Consider the following 19,067-nt stretch of genomic DNA (forward strand, 5'->3'; position numbering starts at 1 on the left):
TGTCTAAATTTAGTCTTAACATTTTTTTCGATACAAGTCAGCAGAAAACAATAACAAATTCAAATCCTGTTAATTATTTTATGTTGTTGGAAAGAGACATTGTATAACCATGACTTTATTTGAATTAATTTTATCACAGTTTTCAGACCATAAACCCCCCAAATGGCCTCGGGAATGAATGAACAAAATCAACTTAAACCAAGTTTTTCTTTTTCATTGTCCTCCACCGGTCTTTCAGGTTCACGTTGGTTCGTTTTTTAAAGGGGAAGTGAGCCTTGATCCTGCTCCAGTTACCCTCTCCAAACCTCTTGACCCCTTCTCTTAGCATCTCCGTCTCTTTCTCAGTCCACTCCTGCAACAATTTCATGAAAAAAGTTGGTGAGCTTTCTGTTGCTTTGAAAAGCTTAAAAAACAAAACAAAAAACAAACATTTGTTCTTCATGTTGTGGATGTAACCTTCCGAAATTAAAATGTTTGCTCAAAAGTTTGGACACACCACCTTCGAAGAGTTTTCTTTATTTCCATGACAATGGAAATTGTAGATTCACAATGAAGGCATCAAAACTAAAGATTAACACGTGGAATTATATACTTAACAAAAGTGAGAAACAACTGAAAATATGTCTTATATTCTAGGTTCTTTAAAGCCACCTTTTGCTTTTATTAATGCTAACCACACTCTTTGCATTCTCTTGATGAGCCTCCAGAGATAGTCACCTGAAATGGTCTTCCAACAGTCTTGAAGGAGTTCCCAAAGATGCTAAGTTTTGCCAATTTTTCTGACTGACTTACATTTCTTAAAGTAATGATGGCCCTTCGTTTTTCTTTACTCGGCAGTTTTTTTTTTCTTGCCATAATACAAATTCTAACAGTCTATTCAGTAAGACTATCAGCTGTGTATCCACCTGAATTCAACACAAATGATGTTCCCAACCCCATTTATAAGGCAAGAAAGCACACTTATTAAACCTGACAGGGGACACCTGTGAAGTAAAAACCATTTTAGGGCACTACCTCTTGAAGCTCATCAAGAGAATGCAAAGAGTGTGGTTAGCATTAATAAAAGCAAAAGGTGGCTTTAAAGAACCTAGAATATAAGACATATTTTCAGTTGTTTCACACTTTTTTGTTAAGTATATTATTCCATATGGGTTAATTCATCGTTTTGATGCCTTCAATGTGAATGTACAATTTTCATAGTCATGAAAATAAAATAAAAAAACTCTTTGAATGAGGTGTGTCCAAATTTTTGTTCTGTACTGTACCAAAAGAACTTCTCAACGTTCTGTACTAATATGTGTATATATATATATATATATATGTATATATATATACACACATACATATACACACAATACTCAAAAAAAATAAAGGAACACTTTGTAATCAGAGTATAGCATCAAGTTAATTAAACTTCTGGGATATTGATTTGGTCAGGTAAGTAGCAGAACTTACAGTTTCAGCTGCTTTGGTGTTAATGAAATTAACAACAGGTGCAGTAGAGGGACAACAATGAGACGACCATCAAAAAAAAAAGGAATGGTTTTACAGGTGGAGGCCACTGACATTTTTTTCCCTCATCTTTTCTGACTCTTTTTCATCAGTTTTGCATTTGGCTAGGGTCACTGTCACTAATGTTAGCATGAGGCGCTACCTGGATCCTACAGAGGTTACACAGGCAGTCCAACTCCTCCAGGATGGCACATCACTACGTGCCATTGCCAGAAGGTTTGCTGTGTCTCCCAGAACAATCTCAAGAGCATGAAGGAGATTCCAGGAGACAGGCAGTTACTCCAGGAGAGCTGGACAGAGCCATAGAAGGTCTACAACCCATCAGCAGGACCGGTATTTGCTCCTTTGTGCAAGAAGGTGCAGGAGGAGCACTGCCAGAGCCCTACAAAATGACCTCCAGGCCACTGGTGTGAATGTCTCTGACCAAACAATCAGAAACAGACTTCATGAGGGTGGCCTGAGGGCCCGACATCCTCTAGTGGACCCTGTGCTCTGGGGAGGCATGGAGGGACACACAGACCTGTACAGGCTGGACAACGGTACCCTGACTGCCATTAGGTATCAGGATGAAATCCTTGCATCCATTGTCAGACCCTATGCTGGTGCAGTGGGTCCTGGGTTCCTCCTGGTGAACGACAATGCCCAGCCTCATGTGGCGAGAGTATGCAGGCACTCCTGGAGGATGAAGGAGTTGATACCATTGATTGGCCCCCACGCTCCCCTGTCCTAAATCCAATAGAACACCTCTGGGACATTATGTTTCGATACATCCGAGGCCGCCAGGTTGCACCTCAGACTGTCCAGGACCTCAGTGATGCTCTGGTCCAGATCTGGAAGGAGATACCCGGTGCCAACCGTCGTCTCATTAGGAGCATGCCCTGACGTTGTCAGGCATGCAGACACGCACGTGGGGGCCATACAAATGACTAAATACCATTTTGAGTTGCTGCAATGAAATTTCAGCAAAATGTACTAGCCTGCCGCATCATTTTTTCACTGTAATTTTTAGGGTGTCTTTGAATTCAGCCCTCTGTAAGTTTATAATTTTCATTTCCATCAAATGGTGTGGCATCCTTCTGTTCCTAACACATCACCCATTCCATATCAGTATAAAAAAAACAGTATGTTTTTTTGCCCCATTGAGATCTGATGTGTTTTAAAAGTGTTCCTTTAATTTTTCTGACTGGAACTGGTAAAAAAAAACGTGGAAAAGGGGATAAACCCTATGAATAAACTAAATAAGTTTTTTTTTCAAAAAGGGAGACACCTTTTCATATATAGTGACAAAAACATGATATGAAAAATGAGTAAGAACCTTTTTCACAACACAGGATTTCACTCCAAATTTGGTTTTGGCAGATCATTTTTAAAATCACTGTTACAGCAAATCTCAGGCAATGTCATGCTTACCCTTTTCCTTTTTCCTGAATTTGAACCTTTATAAAAAAAAAATAAAACAAACGCAATTATTATTAAGAGTCAGATTTGAACAGCCTGATGAAGACTGATTAGATTCTGATGGTTAAGGAAGTATTACCACTGTTCCCTAAGGAGGGGAAAAAGGATTCTTCGTCCTTCCATTCAACCTTGCTCCCTTCTGCATTTTTCATTAGGAGTTTTCTGTGAACAAGAACAGGTTTCCAATTGTTGAGATTTTTTTTTTTTATATATATATATTTTGAAACCAGCATGACAAAATGACAGGTCCAGATAAAGATGAATACACATTTTACACTATTACTAACAGCAGCCTATTAGCTGTTTTACATTGCCGTTTCATCTCTTTACTTACAATTTTCTGTTAGCACCTTTGTGAGGAGTGGAGTTTTTTTGAGGGACCTGATGAGAGGACGTATTTGGGGAGATGTCCAACGGAGAGTCTGGTAAACTTTCGATGCTGTCTACCTCACTGGATAGAAAGGAGCCAAAGGTTTGCCACAGAGACTCTTGAGTGCACCAATATTTTAGACCCAATCAAAAGATATTAAACGCAACTCAACTTACCAACTGGGAGAACCTCTGGATGGTTGTTCATCAGCTCTCTTCATTGGAGATCTGGAGGTGTTCAACTTCTCCTGTTGCTCTTCTTCATGTTCTGATGATACACTGGATCTGTTGGAATTTCTATTGTGAAAGTAAATCAGTTTTGTAAATTAAGGAAGGGTTTTCTCTGATGTGTCTGTTCTACTGTATCAGGCTTCGGTGCTGAGAGAATATAGTATGCAACGGCAAACAGGTAACTGATCCTATTCAAAAGATGGAAGCACCTCCCAAAGCTTACGGTCTAACAGTGTGTTAAGAATGATGCTGCATTTAATGTCATAACATCAGCTGATGATCTAGTAATCTAATCTTGTCACCTTTGGAACATTAAAAAATATGGTTATTTTGATGTCAAAAATTAAACACCTACTTGCCGAATATATTAAGAAAAATAAAAGTGCTTCTAATTAAAATTCATGAAAAACACTGAGACTAAAAGAAAAATTTTTCTTCAACATAAGCTTAGAGACTTTAATGCTGATACATGCACTTACATTTTTTAGATTATAAACCTTAAAATAATTGTTTATTTAGGCTTATTAATTTTTTAACTTTACTTTTTAACTTTTCTTTCAATTTAATTTACAGTAGGTAATATATGATTCAAGGGCTTATCTAATTGTTTAAATGCCAAAATAAGATGTACAGCCATGTAGCAGAATCTTTGCTGAATGGCTGGATATAGATTTTGTGCTTCAAGACCTAACTGAAAGACAGAGGGGACTCCATTTTTATGGGGTATGCAAGTGTTAAAAAATGGTAATTTACACTATAAAGGGTTAATGTGTGGATGAACATTTCATCCTGCCCTCTACCCCTGTAGCAAAGGAGCGTTAGCATCAGTGTTGGGCACGTTACTTTGAAAAAGTAATTAGTTATAGTTACTAGTTCCTTCTCCCAAAAAGTAACTGAGTTACTCCACACTAAAAGTAACTAGTTACTAGTAAAGGTAACTATTGCGTTACTTTGCGTTTCTTGACCCAATATCCCTCACCACCCAGCCCCCACCTTCTCGCCGTGTGTTTTAAAAGCCAGCTGAATAGAGTGGACGACAAAGACAAGAACCTGCAGAGAGTTTTGCATTTATTACAACTCAACTTAAATGACATCAGGGGGGAACGCTATCTGACGGGCTTATAAACCCCGTCAGATAGCGTTCCCCTCTTCTTAACATGGGGGAATGGTATCTTTTGCGATGTAAATATCATCAGGCTGCATTACCTCTACTCATGGATGTGAAGTTTTTTAACAGGGCACTTATCTATCCATTTATCTATATCCATCTCCCTTTCTCCATATAGGCTAACATTTGATTGTTCACGCTATCTGTAGTTCCACTGTTGCACAAGCACAGGGCGGCTGTTACGCGCCTTTAGCTAGCATGCGCGTTTCCTGTCGCTTGCGCGGTGAATCGTCTCGCCTGCGCTGTGCGGAGATGCAGGGGTAACCGTATCTGATGGGGAAACGCAGCTTGACGTAACACCAGTATTTCCATCTGGAAAACGCTGTTTTGCTGCTGGAGTCCTCCTCACTCTCCATCTCTGTGTGTGCCGTACGTTAACACCCGCCGGCGGAAACACCCACCTACCCGAATGACAGACGTAATCTCACTATACATGAGCCAATCTCATCCTCCCCTCTCTCATGACAAGGCGCGCACGAGTCCTATCATGAAAAAAAAAGGTTAATTGTGCGACCTGAGTAACGTGCAGTAACGGGTTGTCGGCAAGGGTAACTGCGTTATAATTACTCGTTACTAAAAAAAGGTAACAGTGTTAGTAACGCCGTTACTCCCATCACTGCTTAGCATAAGGTACAGCTGAGCCCTTAAAAAAAGATGACCACCAAAACCAAAGTACGATGCGATGAAGGTCCATAGTGGAAAAATTACAGAAGAAAAAAGAAATGTTTGGGGCAGGAAACGCTGCAATTTTGCTATCGTATCAGAAATGAAAAAGTTCTATCAGTACTTCCCCATTCAATTAAATTCTAAAAATAGAACAAGATAAGTCATATTAAAGTGAATAATACAGCAATTGTTCATCAGTACCAAAACAGAACAAAGCATCTTTTTCTATGACAATTCCAAAAGCAGGTGACACTGAACATCTAGACTTACCTGCTGGATGACTTATTGGACTGGTCATGGAGTTGACCAGCTGGGTCTTTATGGATAGAAGTGTGGAGGGAGTCATCCTCACTGTCTGAAGAGCACTCAGCAAAACTTCTCAAAGTTCTGCAAAACAATTTTTTTTAAGCATTCCCTGAGAAACACAGTCCTTAAAAATGGAACTGATGGTAGACATATTGTGGGGGAGGGTGTAAAAGTTGCAACTAGCAATAAAAAATATTGTTTTTTGGCATTAAACTAACCTTGTTTGTGTTCCATTAGTTTGCCTTGGGATTCTTGTGGGAATTTCTACCTGTTTTTCAGTAAGTGGACCCTGTGAGCTGTTGTTTGTTGGTGGCGTCTGTGGAGGTTTTTCTGCCCTCCTCTCCAGCTCTTCTGCAGCTATTGAGTACTGTGTGCTCACCTGGCTGTCTGGTTCAACTACCAAGCGGGCCACAGTATATAATGACCCTGTCTGATCTTGCTGCTCTGCGTCTCTCTGCGGTGGCTGTTCCGCTGGGGAAGCTTCCATAGGGCCGCAGGAGTCTCTCTGAAGCCCTGCTTCTTGGTCTAGGCTCTGATCGTCACCTCTCTTTGGATCAAGTGAGCGTTGCTGGCAAAGGCAAACCCCTTCCTGAGCTTCAGCCTCCACTTCTTCCTCCAGCTCAGAAAATGTTTTTTCTTCCAACCCCTCAGCTAAGGCTTTGTAGGCAATTTCAAGACTAGCTTTTTGGATGATTTGATACTTTCTGAAAGATGACAGAAAACAAAAATGAGTGTGAAGGATTCCAACAGCAGGTCCTGGTCAAAATTGATGCTTATAGTTAAAAAACAAAGACAATGAAAGGCAAAAAAAAAAAATGATAAGAGCATAGGCTGAAAAGCGACAAATGGACAGACAGACGATGTGCTGAAAGACAGGCTGGATAACCGATGTAGGAATAGGAAAATTTAATCTTTTATTAAAAAAAAAAAAAAAAATCTTGGTTGGAACACAAAGGTTTTTGTTTGTTAAGCAATCAAATCAGACAGTGAATAAAATTAGTAAAATCAACAAATACAATCATATTCAATTTTAATACTTTCCCAGACATGGAGAATCAGATTTAATTCTTAATGCAGTGTAAACCTTTGTGCATAATTACAAAAGTTATAAAACTGATAAAATTGGTAACTTCTCAAAGAAGGAAGCCTCACCTTGATGTGAGCCGAACTGTGTTTGTTTGTAGGCAAGAGGAAGGACTAGGCTCCTCTTGCTCATCAACTCCAGCTGTCTCATCATGTTGTACTTTGATTCTTTGCAAAAGAAGCATCTTTGCAGCCTGTTTAAAACATACACAAAAAATAAATAAAAAAAATTTTTTTATATACATATACCACACACACACACACACACATATAAATATATGTACATGCACACACAAATGCACACACACACACATATATACATATGATCCAGTGCTGAAGCTGCAGTCTTTGGACGACCTGCTGGAAATCTGTCCAGCAACACAAGACCCCACTGAAAGGGAGGATTTACTAAGTTTCATAGATTTTCTAAAGCAAATGCTAGTTCCTACACCACAGGAACGCATTACCTCAGCAGCTGCACTTAAACACAACTTTATTACCATGGACCATTTGTCTAACTTTGACAGCAGCAGCTCTTATGCCCTTGAAGCCCATGAGACAATGAGAACTTACAAATTCGTGACATCAGAAAGGTTGGGAGCCACATACAACCCTGAAGAAAGACAAACCTCCTCTTCTGGCAGCAATTCCTGTGTCTGTCCAGGCAACAATTCCTGTGTCTGTCCAGGTAACAATTCCTGTGTCTGTCCAGGCAACAATACCTGTGTCTGTCCAGGCAACAATACCTGTGTCTGTCCAGGCAACAATACCTGTGTCTGTCCAGGCAACAATTCCTGTGTCCTTCCAGGCAACAATTCCTGTGTCCTTCCAGGCAACAATTCCTGTGTCTGTCCAGGCAACAATTCCTGTGTCTGTCCAGGCAACAATACCTGTGTCCTTCCAGGCAACAATTCCTGTGTCCTTCCAGGCAACAATACCTGTGTCCTTCCAGGCAACAATACCTGTGTCCTTCCAGGCAACAATACCTGTGTCCTTCCAGGCAACAATTCCTGTGTCTGTCCAGGCAAAAATTACTGTGTCTGTCCAGGCAACAATTACTGTGTCCTTCCAGGCAACAATTACTGTGTCCTTCCAGGCAACAATTCCTGTGTCCTTCCAGGCAACAATTACTGTGTCTGTCCAGGCAACAATTACTGTGTCTGTCCAGGCAACAATTACTGTGTCAGTCCAGGCAACAATTACTGTGTCCTTCCAGGCAACAATTACTGTGTCTGTCCAGGCAACTGTGCCCCGCCAACAGGTAATACGGTCATTGTTTCATCTCCGATGGGTAAAATACTGACCATCCAGAATTCTTTTGGACCAATGATAGCTGATAGTGTACAAATTAATGACATCAGAATCGTTCGGAGGCAAAACATTATGTCAGAAAACACAGATGACCAGTCCTGAGTCATTTACGATTGCCAATTCAGAAAAAACAAAGCTCCTTGTCTGGCAGCAATATTTACATTGAACGTTCAAGCAACTATGCCCCACCGACAGTTAATATCGTTCCTGGTAAGAACTTCAAACAGGAGAGCCTTAATCGTAGTTCAGAGACTGACTACCCTGCCTGTAAGAGACTGGAAAATGCAAAGACAGCTCGTCAGTGGATTCATATGGCAGGACCTCATCAAGTTTGTGCAGCGGGACCCCCTCTCCTAAAAAAAACACAGAGATTCAGTCAGGTTTATACACAGAATCACCTATTATCAGATACCCATTTTCATCAGAGACCTCTGACCTGAAAGATGAATCAACAACCATCTTCCCGACTAATAATCAACAGCAAACTGATTGTGGTGATCAACAAGAGAAAATGCTGAGCATTCCACTTAAGAAGGGAACAATAATGACTAGTAGTTCCATCAAAAACGTGGTGGAAATAAAGAAAAGGTCTAAAACTGTCACATTTAATCCCGTTATTTTGACTATACCTAAGCAATCTCAACTTTCATCTCATTTAAGTGATCAACAAGAGAGAATAAAGAGTAGCTTATCAGAACATACAGGTTTTACAGTCGATTCCTCCTTATTGAAGCCTAATTTGGACCCACCCCTGTTCCACAAAAGATTACCAGCATCAGTTAGTCTTTTTGAACAGAAACAAGCATCACCACCCAGTTCCAGGTGTGTGGCGATGGACAAACAACTAAATACTGAGGAAAAACTCTCAAAAAAGTCTGAAGACACCAAACTCCATGTCCAGGATAACACAAACTTAACAAGCTGTAAAGATCCCTCACATCTGGTTGAAGTCAAACCCGCAAGAAATTTTGGAAGAGGGTAAAGAAGTTTTTCTCAAACATAAGCTGCTTTGGCCTTAGTCTCGCAACCAAAAATTAATATCAATGCTTCCTAATTTTATATATGTATTGGACCCTGTCTGTCTGTCCTATCTATCCATCCATCTATCTATCCCTTGCATGGAGTTTGCAAGTTTTCCCTGAGCATGCGTGTGTTCTCTCCAGGTACTCCGGCTTCCTCCCAGTCCAAAAAGAGCATGGTTAGAGCAAGAGTGATGTTTGAATATAAACATTGTTCAAAAGTGGATTAACTAAATATCTCTTCGGAACATTTGGGATTATGAAGGTGTCTTATTTACGCTAAATGATTGTAAACTTTAATTTATGAATGTGTTATTTACTGAGTGAATAAATTATTTTAAAATCCTACAATGTGATTACTTTCTCTCATTTCGACTCTCATAGTTGAAGTGTACCAATAATGAAAATGACAGACCTTTCTTATTATTTTAAGTAGGAGAACTTCACAATCAGTGGCTGACTAAATACCTTTTGGCCCCACTGTGTCTGTGTGTGTGTAGGCATGTATGATCCATCTATAAATACTTTGCAATTTCAAAGGAATAAAAGTTGTTTATTGTGCTTTAAATGATAGAATTTCTTAATATGGTAATTACCGGTATGTAATTATAAGCAAAACAAAACACAAAACATTTTTTAGTATAATTCAGTGAGTCCACCTTGTGAAGGTACGGGACGGTAAAGCGACAGATCTGCTGGCAAAACTGCAGCATCTCCGTCTTAAACTGTGGAAAGTTGAGCTGGTCGATGATCTTGTGCGTGCTCCTCTGCTGACGGATGAGACGGCTGAATATGTCCCTCTATGGAGAATGAGATTTTGATATGTTGCAACAAACATTAGATAGAAACTGCTAATATTTATAGGTATTTAATATTTAATCTATTTTTCTCTTGAAGATTTGAATCAAACATGAATTCCTGAGCTCATATCCAGTTCTGTATTGGACAGCTCCTCTGCATACTTTGGTCCAGCCTCAAACAGCACCTTTGGCTGCTTATCACACCCTGTGCTGGAATCATATTTAGGCTTAAAATCAAAATGCAAATGGGACAGATTCTTAAGAGTATGTAATCTTGTTTCAGCATATTCAAATGTAATATTTTGAAGGTTATTATATAAAAATGATCCAAGATTTGTTTGCAAATAATATGCATAGAAAAAAGTCTTCATATTTTCTCTAATGAGGCTTTTTGTCAGATTAACGGGACCTTTAAAATATAACCTTTAAAGAGGCATTAAACACACTTTGTCTTCTTAAACCCACATCTCTTTAAAATTGTATTTTTTATTGGACAGATGTAATATTCTAATTTCGTTACGTTAACATTAGCCAGAGGAGCAAAATTATGATAAATTAAATGCTTGAAAACAGTCCATCAAATTGGGTTTCGTTTAGTGAAAGTTACTGCAATTGATTCAAATACATTATTTTCAAACATATTCTTACCAAAATACTAAAAATCCAGAACAGATTTTTATGGCCATTGTGACTGAAACTAATCGAGAATGTTTAGGCTGAGATGATGAGGCTAACGGAGATTGGTGGAGACATAAATAAAGTAACTAAGAAAGCACTCGGAGAGCGCAGACCTCCACCAATCAGCAAAATTAGCTAAAACTCAAACATGATCTGGATCATAACCAACTTTAAATGAATTGTTCCTTGGCATCAGATACACCTCTGGTGAAAAAAAAAGGCTATGAGATCTGTTCATCAGTTTTCGATTGATCCTGCAAAACAAAACCAATAATTTTTTATTTTCTTGTGTTTTTGTCTTCAGTAAAATACCTGCAGTCTTTTTGGGTCCGATGCTGAGCCTGTCAATAGTCTCTGCTGCCCCCCTCTGATTTAGTGACAAATTTATTGTTCCATAAAATATGCCCATCACATAAAGTTAGGGAATCTTTTAACATACTCCTGTATTCAGATTATGACCTGGATATCACTAAAGTGTATTCTATTGTTCCTTGGCATGAGGGACACCTCTGATAGACATTTCCTTAAAAATCTCTCCATAACTTTTCAAGTTACCCTGTACACAGACAAACAAACACAAACTACCCTAAAAACATAACCTTGGTGGAGATAAATGGGAAGAGATGGGAAAAACAGAAACAATGAAAATCTATTAACAATATATAGAAACTTAATTTTCCATGATTGTGCAGCTCAAGTTCATGATAAGGTTGATTGTATCTGAACAACAGTGTCTACTTTACTTACAAATCTACCTACTAGTGTAGGTGATTATTTGCTTACATTGAACAAAATGCTTTATTTACAAGGTTGTAGATTCAGATGTGTTTGGATCAAACTTCCTCTGTAGACTACAACAACACCATAATAAACAATAATTTGCCAAATTAGTTTGCTTATTAACCAAACTGGATGAAAAACATAACTGCAGAAGAGAAGCAGGTTCAACACTGATCAGGAGGACTTACCTTTTGATTCCCTGGTTTGGGAAGGTACAGAGCGAGTGCCTCTTGTGCTTTATTAAATAATTCATTCTTTATGTATGTCCCCACGATCTAAAGACAGCAAAACATTATTTGTTAGATCAGAATAGTTTTTGGTTTTAACACACACTCATCTTTTTCATGTTATAAAGGAGAAGATATATTTTTGAATCAACAAAAAACAGTGCATCCAGAAAGTATTCACAGCGCTGCATTATTTCCAAAATTTGCTATAGCCTTATTCCAAATTTTAGGAGATTGATTTCTTCCCTTTCCGAATGACAAAAAGTTTCCTCTTGCCTAGAGCCATGGTCCCTTGGCTGACCATGCACCTCAGAGAACAAACATCAGGCATGGAATCAAAGGCACTGTCTACAGACCTCTGAGACTAGTGTTTCTTAAAGGAACAAATCTGGAAAAACAAAGATTTCTGCTGCTTTACAGGTTCCAATGAGCATAGTGGCCTAAATCATTTGTAAATGAAAAGTTTGGGACCACCAGGACTCTTCCTAGAGACAGCTAAAGCACTTGGGGGAGAAGAGCATTAGTTAGGGAGGCGATCAAGAACCATCTCTGCAGCTGACCACCACTGAGACTAGGGGTGTTAATAATACCGTAATCGTTTTGTATCGATGCACGATCCAAAAGCCGACGATCCAATGCATCGATACGTCCACAAGAGTATCGATTCATGTTTTTTTCCCCCTCGGGTCTATTTTTATACATTTGCTCCTGGGCGTAATTCTCCCTCCCGTGCTGCGGTGGCGCTAAACCTATTTTGCTCTCCTACCTCGCTTCCTGGTTATACTCTTACAGCAGTATGTTGCAGTAAGCTTGACACAGATATGTTTGATTTATGCCCAATATGGAAGCATGGTCTGTGCTATACACTGTGGGTCTAGATACGGCCGAGGCGGTGAGGAAGTGGGCGAGAGTTTAGTCCGACGGCGGAGGGACATGAGGGCCAAAAAGAGCAGAGATCCAGGTGGAAAAAGGCTTCCAGCGTTCTCACGCACCTCGCTCTTCTAATGGGTCAAATTTCACGAGTTGTTTGCCGCAATTTCGGTCATAGAAACAAAACAAGCCGCCTTGTGCAGTATTTTTTTTTTATTTTTTGATGCAAGGCCTTTCAGAATCTATAACTGGGGTATTATTATTTTTCAGTTAATGAGGTTTTAATAGGAATAGGTGGAGTCCAATTTTTCTACTTCTTTCATTTGCTGTTGTTTCTAAAAAAAAAAAATGCATAAAAATAATACAGCTTTCATTGATTTATTTCAAATTTGAAACATTGTCTAGTCTGTAAGGTGTAAAAAAAAATAATTAATCGAATAGTATCGTGGTGTATTCTAGAGTATCCAAAATAATCGAATCGTTGGGTCAGGAAATTGACACTGAATTGATTTGCCATGATGAATGTGATTTACACCCCTAACTCAGACCTGTAAGGTAAATAGGCCAGAAGAGGTCTACTCCTTAATCTAAAGAACAAGGCAGCTTATCTGGAGTTTGCCAAGAGGCCCCTAAAGGACCTTCAGACCACGACTAACAAAATTCTCTGGCCTGATGAGACAAAGATTGAATTCTTTTGAGTGAACAGCAGGCATCCTTTTTGGAGATCAGACACAACTAATCACCAGGATGATATCATACCAACAGTGAAGCAACTGAAGCTCAAGGGGATTGCTCTTCTCGTCTCTGCATCTACCAAACTATGGAATGCTTTGCTGCTGTTATTTAGAAAAAGCCTCTTCCATAGACACTTTGAAATCTGCTCTTAAGACTCACCCTAAAAAGCCATCTCTTCTGTTTGTTTGTTTTTTTTAGCAGTATGAGGTGGTATTCAAATGTACTTCTTATCCATATTGCTACATTTATGTGGATTTTTTTTCTTTTATTTCATCTTTTATAACTCCATTTGTTCCTAAATTGAAATTTTCAGTAATTCATCCCTTTTGTTGGACACTTGGGTTAGTGCCTGGTGTTTTTAAAGGGATTTATGAATAAAGTTGGCTTAGCATGGCTGAAGCATGCTGGTGTCAGCATCATGCTTTGGGGGTGGTTTTCAGTAGCTGTGAATAGATTCTTGGCTTTAGGTGCCTTTACGTAAATTACCCATTAACCAAAAATTTAAATGTATGAAATAATATTAATAAAAGAAAAAGAAAACACTTACCATCTCTTTAATTATGGTGGATGCAGAGTCAATATCCCTATGAGGAATTTGGAAAGTTGTTCTCATGTTTTCCAGCAAATCTAGGGCCGATTCCAGAGAAGTTTTTGACTGATCTGGATCAAACAAAGCATCTGAGGACAAGTAATAACAGTTAAAGCAGGGCTTGGAGGACAAAAACGAAAAGGATGAATGCTTCGCTGTGGCTCAGAAAGAGACGATGAATTCATATCAGTCCGACTAATTTCACATTGGTCACATTTCACATAAAATGCTAGTCATTTATTCAATGAGAGTAATAAAAACAAATAACTCACTAAGTTTGTCGCCTTCATTTATGCGTGAGAGGAACTGCAACACCCTGAGCTTTAACAACATGTCATCAACGGATTCAGTTGGACGTTCAAGGACATCTGAGGAGAAAAATATCATTTTTACTCAGTAATCCACATCCATCATGGGTTCTCTCCCATTAATTAGTGAGAAACCAGATGATACATGTAGCAAACTAATTTGGAAGCATATTCTTATTGCATATTTTAATTTGATAATTTGTAAATGGGGATTTAAAAAACACAATTCCAAAAATTTATTATAAATACCTTTCCTACGCATTTAAAAAGATAATCCCTTATAACAATTTAAAATCCTTTATGGAGTTGTTTTTTTCTTGTTTGTTTGTTTTTTACCTTTAGTGGACCCTTTGGACCCTTCTGGTCACACTGAGAACAAATTAAACTAATCAAATTTGCTCCTTAGATGTAACCAACTCTCTCATTGGTTAGACAGCCACACTTGGTTCACAAACAGACAAAAAATAAATAAATAAATAACATAAATAATAATAATACTAATAACAGGCAACTGCAAAAAGGATTTGAAAGTGTAATAAGGGATTACCTTTTTAACAGGTTTTCAATGTGCTTAAAGGAATAGTACACCCAAAACATGATTAGCCTTCATTTTCTACTCACCCCCATGCTGAACAACACTCTGGAGTACTTTTTTGATATCTCAAATGCATCTGGAGATCTGGGAGGCTTCTTGCTGTCTGCTGACATTCAAATAATGGAGGTCTATGGTGCCGGAGGCAGAAAGGTCCATAAAAGTCCACAAAAAACGTGTCAATATTCCTCCATACTGCTCGTCCAATGTATTCCAAGTGTCCTGAGTGGGTAGCATCCAGAATTTACTCGAAACGAAGTCATTTAGAATGTTTTTAGAGCATAAACAGTAGTGTATAGGATTTCCTAAAAGCGTGCGCCTGCGCGTTCACGACGCTACGGAAACCGGCAGACCAAACCAGATGAAAGTGCGCATTCAGCGTCTGCTCTGCCGATAATGCAAGCGTAGAAGAAGAAATGTGCTGTTTACCTGTGCAAAGAAAGAAACAACGAAAGAAAAATGTCTGAGGACTTCAGTGTTGAGGAAGAGCATGAGTTCTTTGCCGAGCTGAATGCGCACTTTCATCTGGTTTGGTCTGCCGCGGTTTCCGTAGCGTCGTGAACTCGCAGGCGCGCGCTTTCAGGAAATCCTATACACTACTGTTTATGCTCTAAAAACATTCTAAATGACTTTGTTTCGAGTAAATTCTGGATGCTACCCACTCAGGACACTTGGAATACATTGGACAAGCAGTATGGAGGAATATTGACACGTTTTTTGTGGACTTTTATGGACCTTTCTGCCTCGGGCACCATAGACCTCCATTATTTGAATGTCAGCAGACAGCAAGAAGCCTCCCAGATCTCCAGATGCATTTGAGATATCAAAAAAGTACTCCAGAGTGTTGTTCAGCATGGGGGTGAGTAGAAAATGAAGGCTAATCATGTGTTGGGTGTACTATTCCTTTAAAGACCAGAAGGGTGAAGTAAATGTAGAGGGGAAAGTAAAAATAAATGCAAATGCTAAAAGAATTTGAAAATGTAAAGTGAGAAAGAAAATTAGAAATGGAATATGGAAATCCCCTTTTAAATGTGTGATTAGGAAAAGTATTATGAACAGATACATGTATTTTAAAATCTCTAGATATAGGATTAAAAATACATTTTCAAACTGCAGTATTTAATAATGGATTAATAAATGCAACATCTAACTCATCTTTCATAACTGAATTTAAAATGTGCAATTTATAATTTAAGATTTAAAAGTTGAATAAATGGCTGTTTTTGTTTTTCAGTGACTCTCCTGGTCCTCTATGGTAAAGAATTAAAAGCTAGAAAATGAGTCACAAAGGTGATAATGATTGTGATCTAGAGACAATGTGTTATTCCACCTCCATGCATTAAAACCAACTGAGCAACTCAGGGCTGCCAGGATGACTTGATGTCTTGAAGGATCAGAAAAGGTGGAATATAGAACCAATATTTAGCTATGAAACCCAACAGAAAAGACCAGGCTTGGGGTTGAAAATGATCTTTGCATAGTAATGTAAAAGAAAAGTTTGACTAATAATAATGAAAGACGTGTGTTTAAGGTTGTCAGTGTCTTAAACGTTCAAATTTAAATTACATAAAAAGCCACACTTATCTATATCTTAAAACAAAACAATCATTTCCAGATTAATTTATGCATACTGGTGAATCTGAACTAGGATAACTAAGTCAACCCAGAATATTCACTATGCTCATAGTTTTATTTAGGCTTTGCAGTTGCCACGCCAAAAAAAAAAAAAAAATCAAAATGCGCGAGACTTACACACACACCAAAGGACCGTCCATCCTCAAAAAGTAACAGTTTGTTATTATTTGCTGACCTCAAACTTCCAACGGGCAAGCACGACAGGCTAGCAAAGTTTAAGCTAGTTAAGGTACTTACTGTCCAATATGGTTCTAACGCCACAAAAGTCCGCATATTGATGGTTTTTAAAGAACTCCACCGCCACAGAAAAGTAATAATCCACTATCCATCGGTTTACAATCTTCTGAAGTTCGAGGTTATTGATGTTTACTCTTTCATTTTCCGCCATGTTCGCGCCTTCCATCTTTCTTCTTCTCTTCTTTTTGGTGGTTCTTCTCTTATTTTTATGGCGGTGGCAAACCAACTTTTCGGTGTGCATTACCGCCACCAACTGGTGAGGAGTCTGAATCAGAATGACCCTATTTCCCCATATCTAATTCATTTTTTATTCCTATTTTAATCTATAAGTAACATCTTTCTTTCTTGAACATATCTATTACATTCTAAAAAAAATGTTGTACTGTTTATAATTTTCCACAATAATTACAACAACCTGTATTATGCTTATTAATTATTTCAATCATTAAAATAATTGTAGTTAATACACCTAAACTATGTTCTATCCAACATATCTTTTCGTTTGAGGAATTTCTAAAATATGTGTAACCAGATTTCATCCTTTTTACAATATTCTCCTCTTTCTTTAGTCTTAATACATTCATAAAATCACTCCATTTGAATACTATAATAATATCTAGCCTTATTTTCTTTCACACTGTTCTTGCCATTTTCCTTAACAAAGAGATTTATTTGAACAGCTTTTTTCCCCAGAACGGATATAGATATAGATTGATGCACCATGATAAATAACAAAACTAAGGATTTTTTTTTTAAATGACCCACATGAATGTAATTTAAAATGTTTGAATGCATTAACAGAATTTTAAGTCTTCATAACCTTTACACTGCAAGTTTGAAGCCTTTAACAAAGAGGTTAAGAAGTGGTTTCTATGTCATTGTTTTATTTTTGTGCACATGAACCTTTTCCAAAAACACAATCAAATAGAGAATAAAACATGGAAATCTCTATGATTGACGTATGTAAGGCTAAGTAAAACATCTTCAAAACACAAACAAAATCAACAAAATTAGGTTTAATATTAGTAGAGATCAGAGCAATAATGTATAATAAGACATTTTGTAACCAATTAAAAAAAGATGAATAATTCTGTCTGGGTAAAGTTTAGAGAAAGAGCAAGCAATATCTACTGATGCCTTTCGGTATATTTCTGTAAGAATCAAAGCAGATCATATAGAGAAACATCCATGGTTTTAATCTAACGTACTTTATTAGTGAGAAAACTTTTTTGTCAAAGATACCAGATTTTTACCCAATGAAGATTTTGCACAAAAATGTTCCAACAGGACAAAAAGACTGAGACAATATTTAATTGAAATTAAGAATTAATTCTGATATTAATGCCTTCTAGATACTTAGGAACTGAGTTTGCCAGAGATTTCTTAAACTGGAAAGGATGGTCAACTTCTCTTAATGACACCAAGAAACCAGATGGGATAGCATCAAATACAATACTATGTTCTCTTTCAGTAATCAAAATATGGTGCTTATTTAGAGATTCTGCGTAAGAGTCCTTTACTGATGAAAAGTTGACAAGAAGTAATGCAAATGTTAAACCACATCTGTATGAACAGACTCATTTCTGTACAAAATATATATATTTTTTCCAGATGTAAGACATAACAAGTTATGCTTACAAATAAGAGACCACAGTAGATTTTTTTGCAGGTAAAAGATTAAATGTTTTGTGGCTAGTTTCAGAATATTAAAGCAATGGAGAGTCACTAATTAGGGCTTAATGTGATATAAAGCTCAATGAAGTACTTTTAAGATATCTATTTCAAATGTCAAAAGTGTCATTAAAAGGACTCAAAATCAATATCAATCATATCTGATGCACCATATTGTACCTCTACTGTGTTTTCAGGTAAGAAATAAACCAATAATAATAAAAAAAAAACAGTCATTAATAATAATTAAGTTATTCAGCTTTATTATGGAAAAGACATTACGGATGTGACAAAAATTTGACACAGTTTAAATAAAAACAAATCTCAACATTCAGTTTATATATCATTAATAGTTAACTTTATACTTTATTTATAAAGCTCAGGGAATTTTGTTCTTAAAGAACCCCCCCACCCCACCCTGGAGAAAAAAAACAAAAACAACGTCCAATAAACGGAATTAATGATAAATATGTATTAAAACCTCCATCCTGTTACTGTACATCACAAAGCCTTTTCTTTCAAGTTTCAGTTTTAACTGATTGCTGTTCAGATCTTATCAATCTGTCCTTCAGCTATATATGTCAACAGCATTTAATTTTTGTCTTCAACAATTCTGAATGTAAACCCGTATGCCAAATTTTATAAATTTAATACAGAGCAGCAACAAAACTGGATAAATGAGGCCAGCATTACGATACCCCTCCCCACCCCCACCCCCAATATTGTTATACGATCAGTGCTTTGTCCCCTGCTCCAAAAGTAGATGAATCTTACATTCTTTTGACAGCAATTTCCTATTAAAAAACATAGAAATACACAATA

At 37.6% G+C, this 19,067-nt stretch overlaps 1 protein-coding gene across 1 annotated transcript; it reads right to left on the reverse strand.

The window, feature by feature from the left end:
- Window positions 1–122: 122 nt before the first annotated feature.
- terfa (telomeric repeat binding factor a) lies at window positions 123–16,775 on the reverse strand. The gene is made up of 13 exons (XM_038302249.1): window positions 16,575–16,775; window positions 14,075–14,170; window positions 13,761–13,891; window positions 11,570–11,656; window positions 9,783–9,923; window positions 6,863–6,987; window positions 5,929–6,414; window positions 5,675–5,791; window positions 3,517–3,636; window positions 3,305–3,421; window positions 3,050–3,132; window positions 2,923–2,948; window positions 123–352 (listed from the first exon to the last, which is right to left on the reverse strand). The coding sequence occupies exons 1-13, from the start codon at window positions 16,738–16,740 to the stop codon at window positions 194–196; spliced, it is 1,854 nt and encodes a 617-aa protein (XP_038158177.1). The 5' UTR covers window positions 16,741–16,775; the 3' UTR covers window positions 123–193.
- Between the last annotated feature and the right edge of the window lie 2,292 nt (window positions 16,776–19,067).

The sequence above is a fragment of the Cyprinodon tularosa genome, unplaced genomic scaffold (assembly GCF_016077235.1).
Source record: "Cyprinodon tularosa strain WSP-4 unplaced genomic scaffold, ASM1607723v1 ctg485, whole genome shotgun sequence".
Taxonomy (NCBI): Eukaryota; Metazoa; Chordata; class Actinopteri; order Cyprinodontiformes; family Cyprinodontidae; genus Cyprinodon; species Cyprinodon tularosa.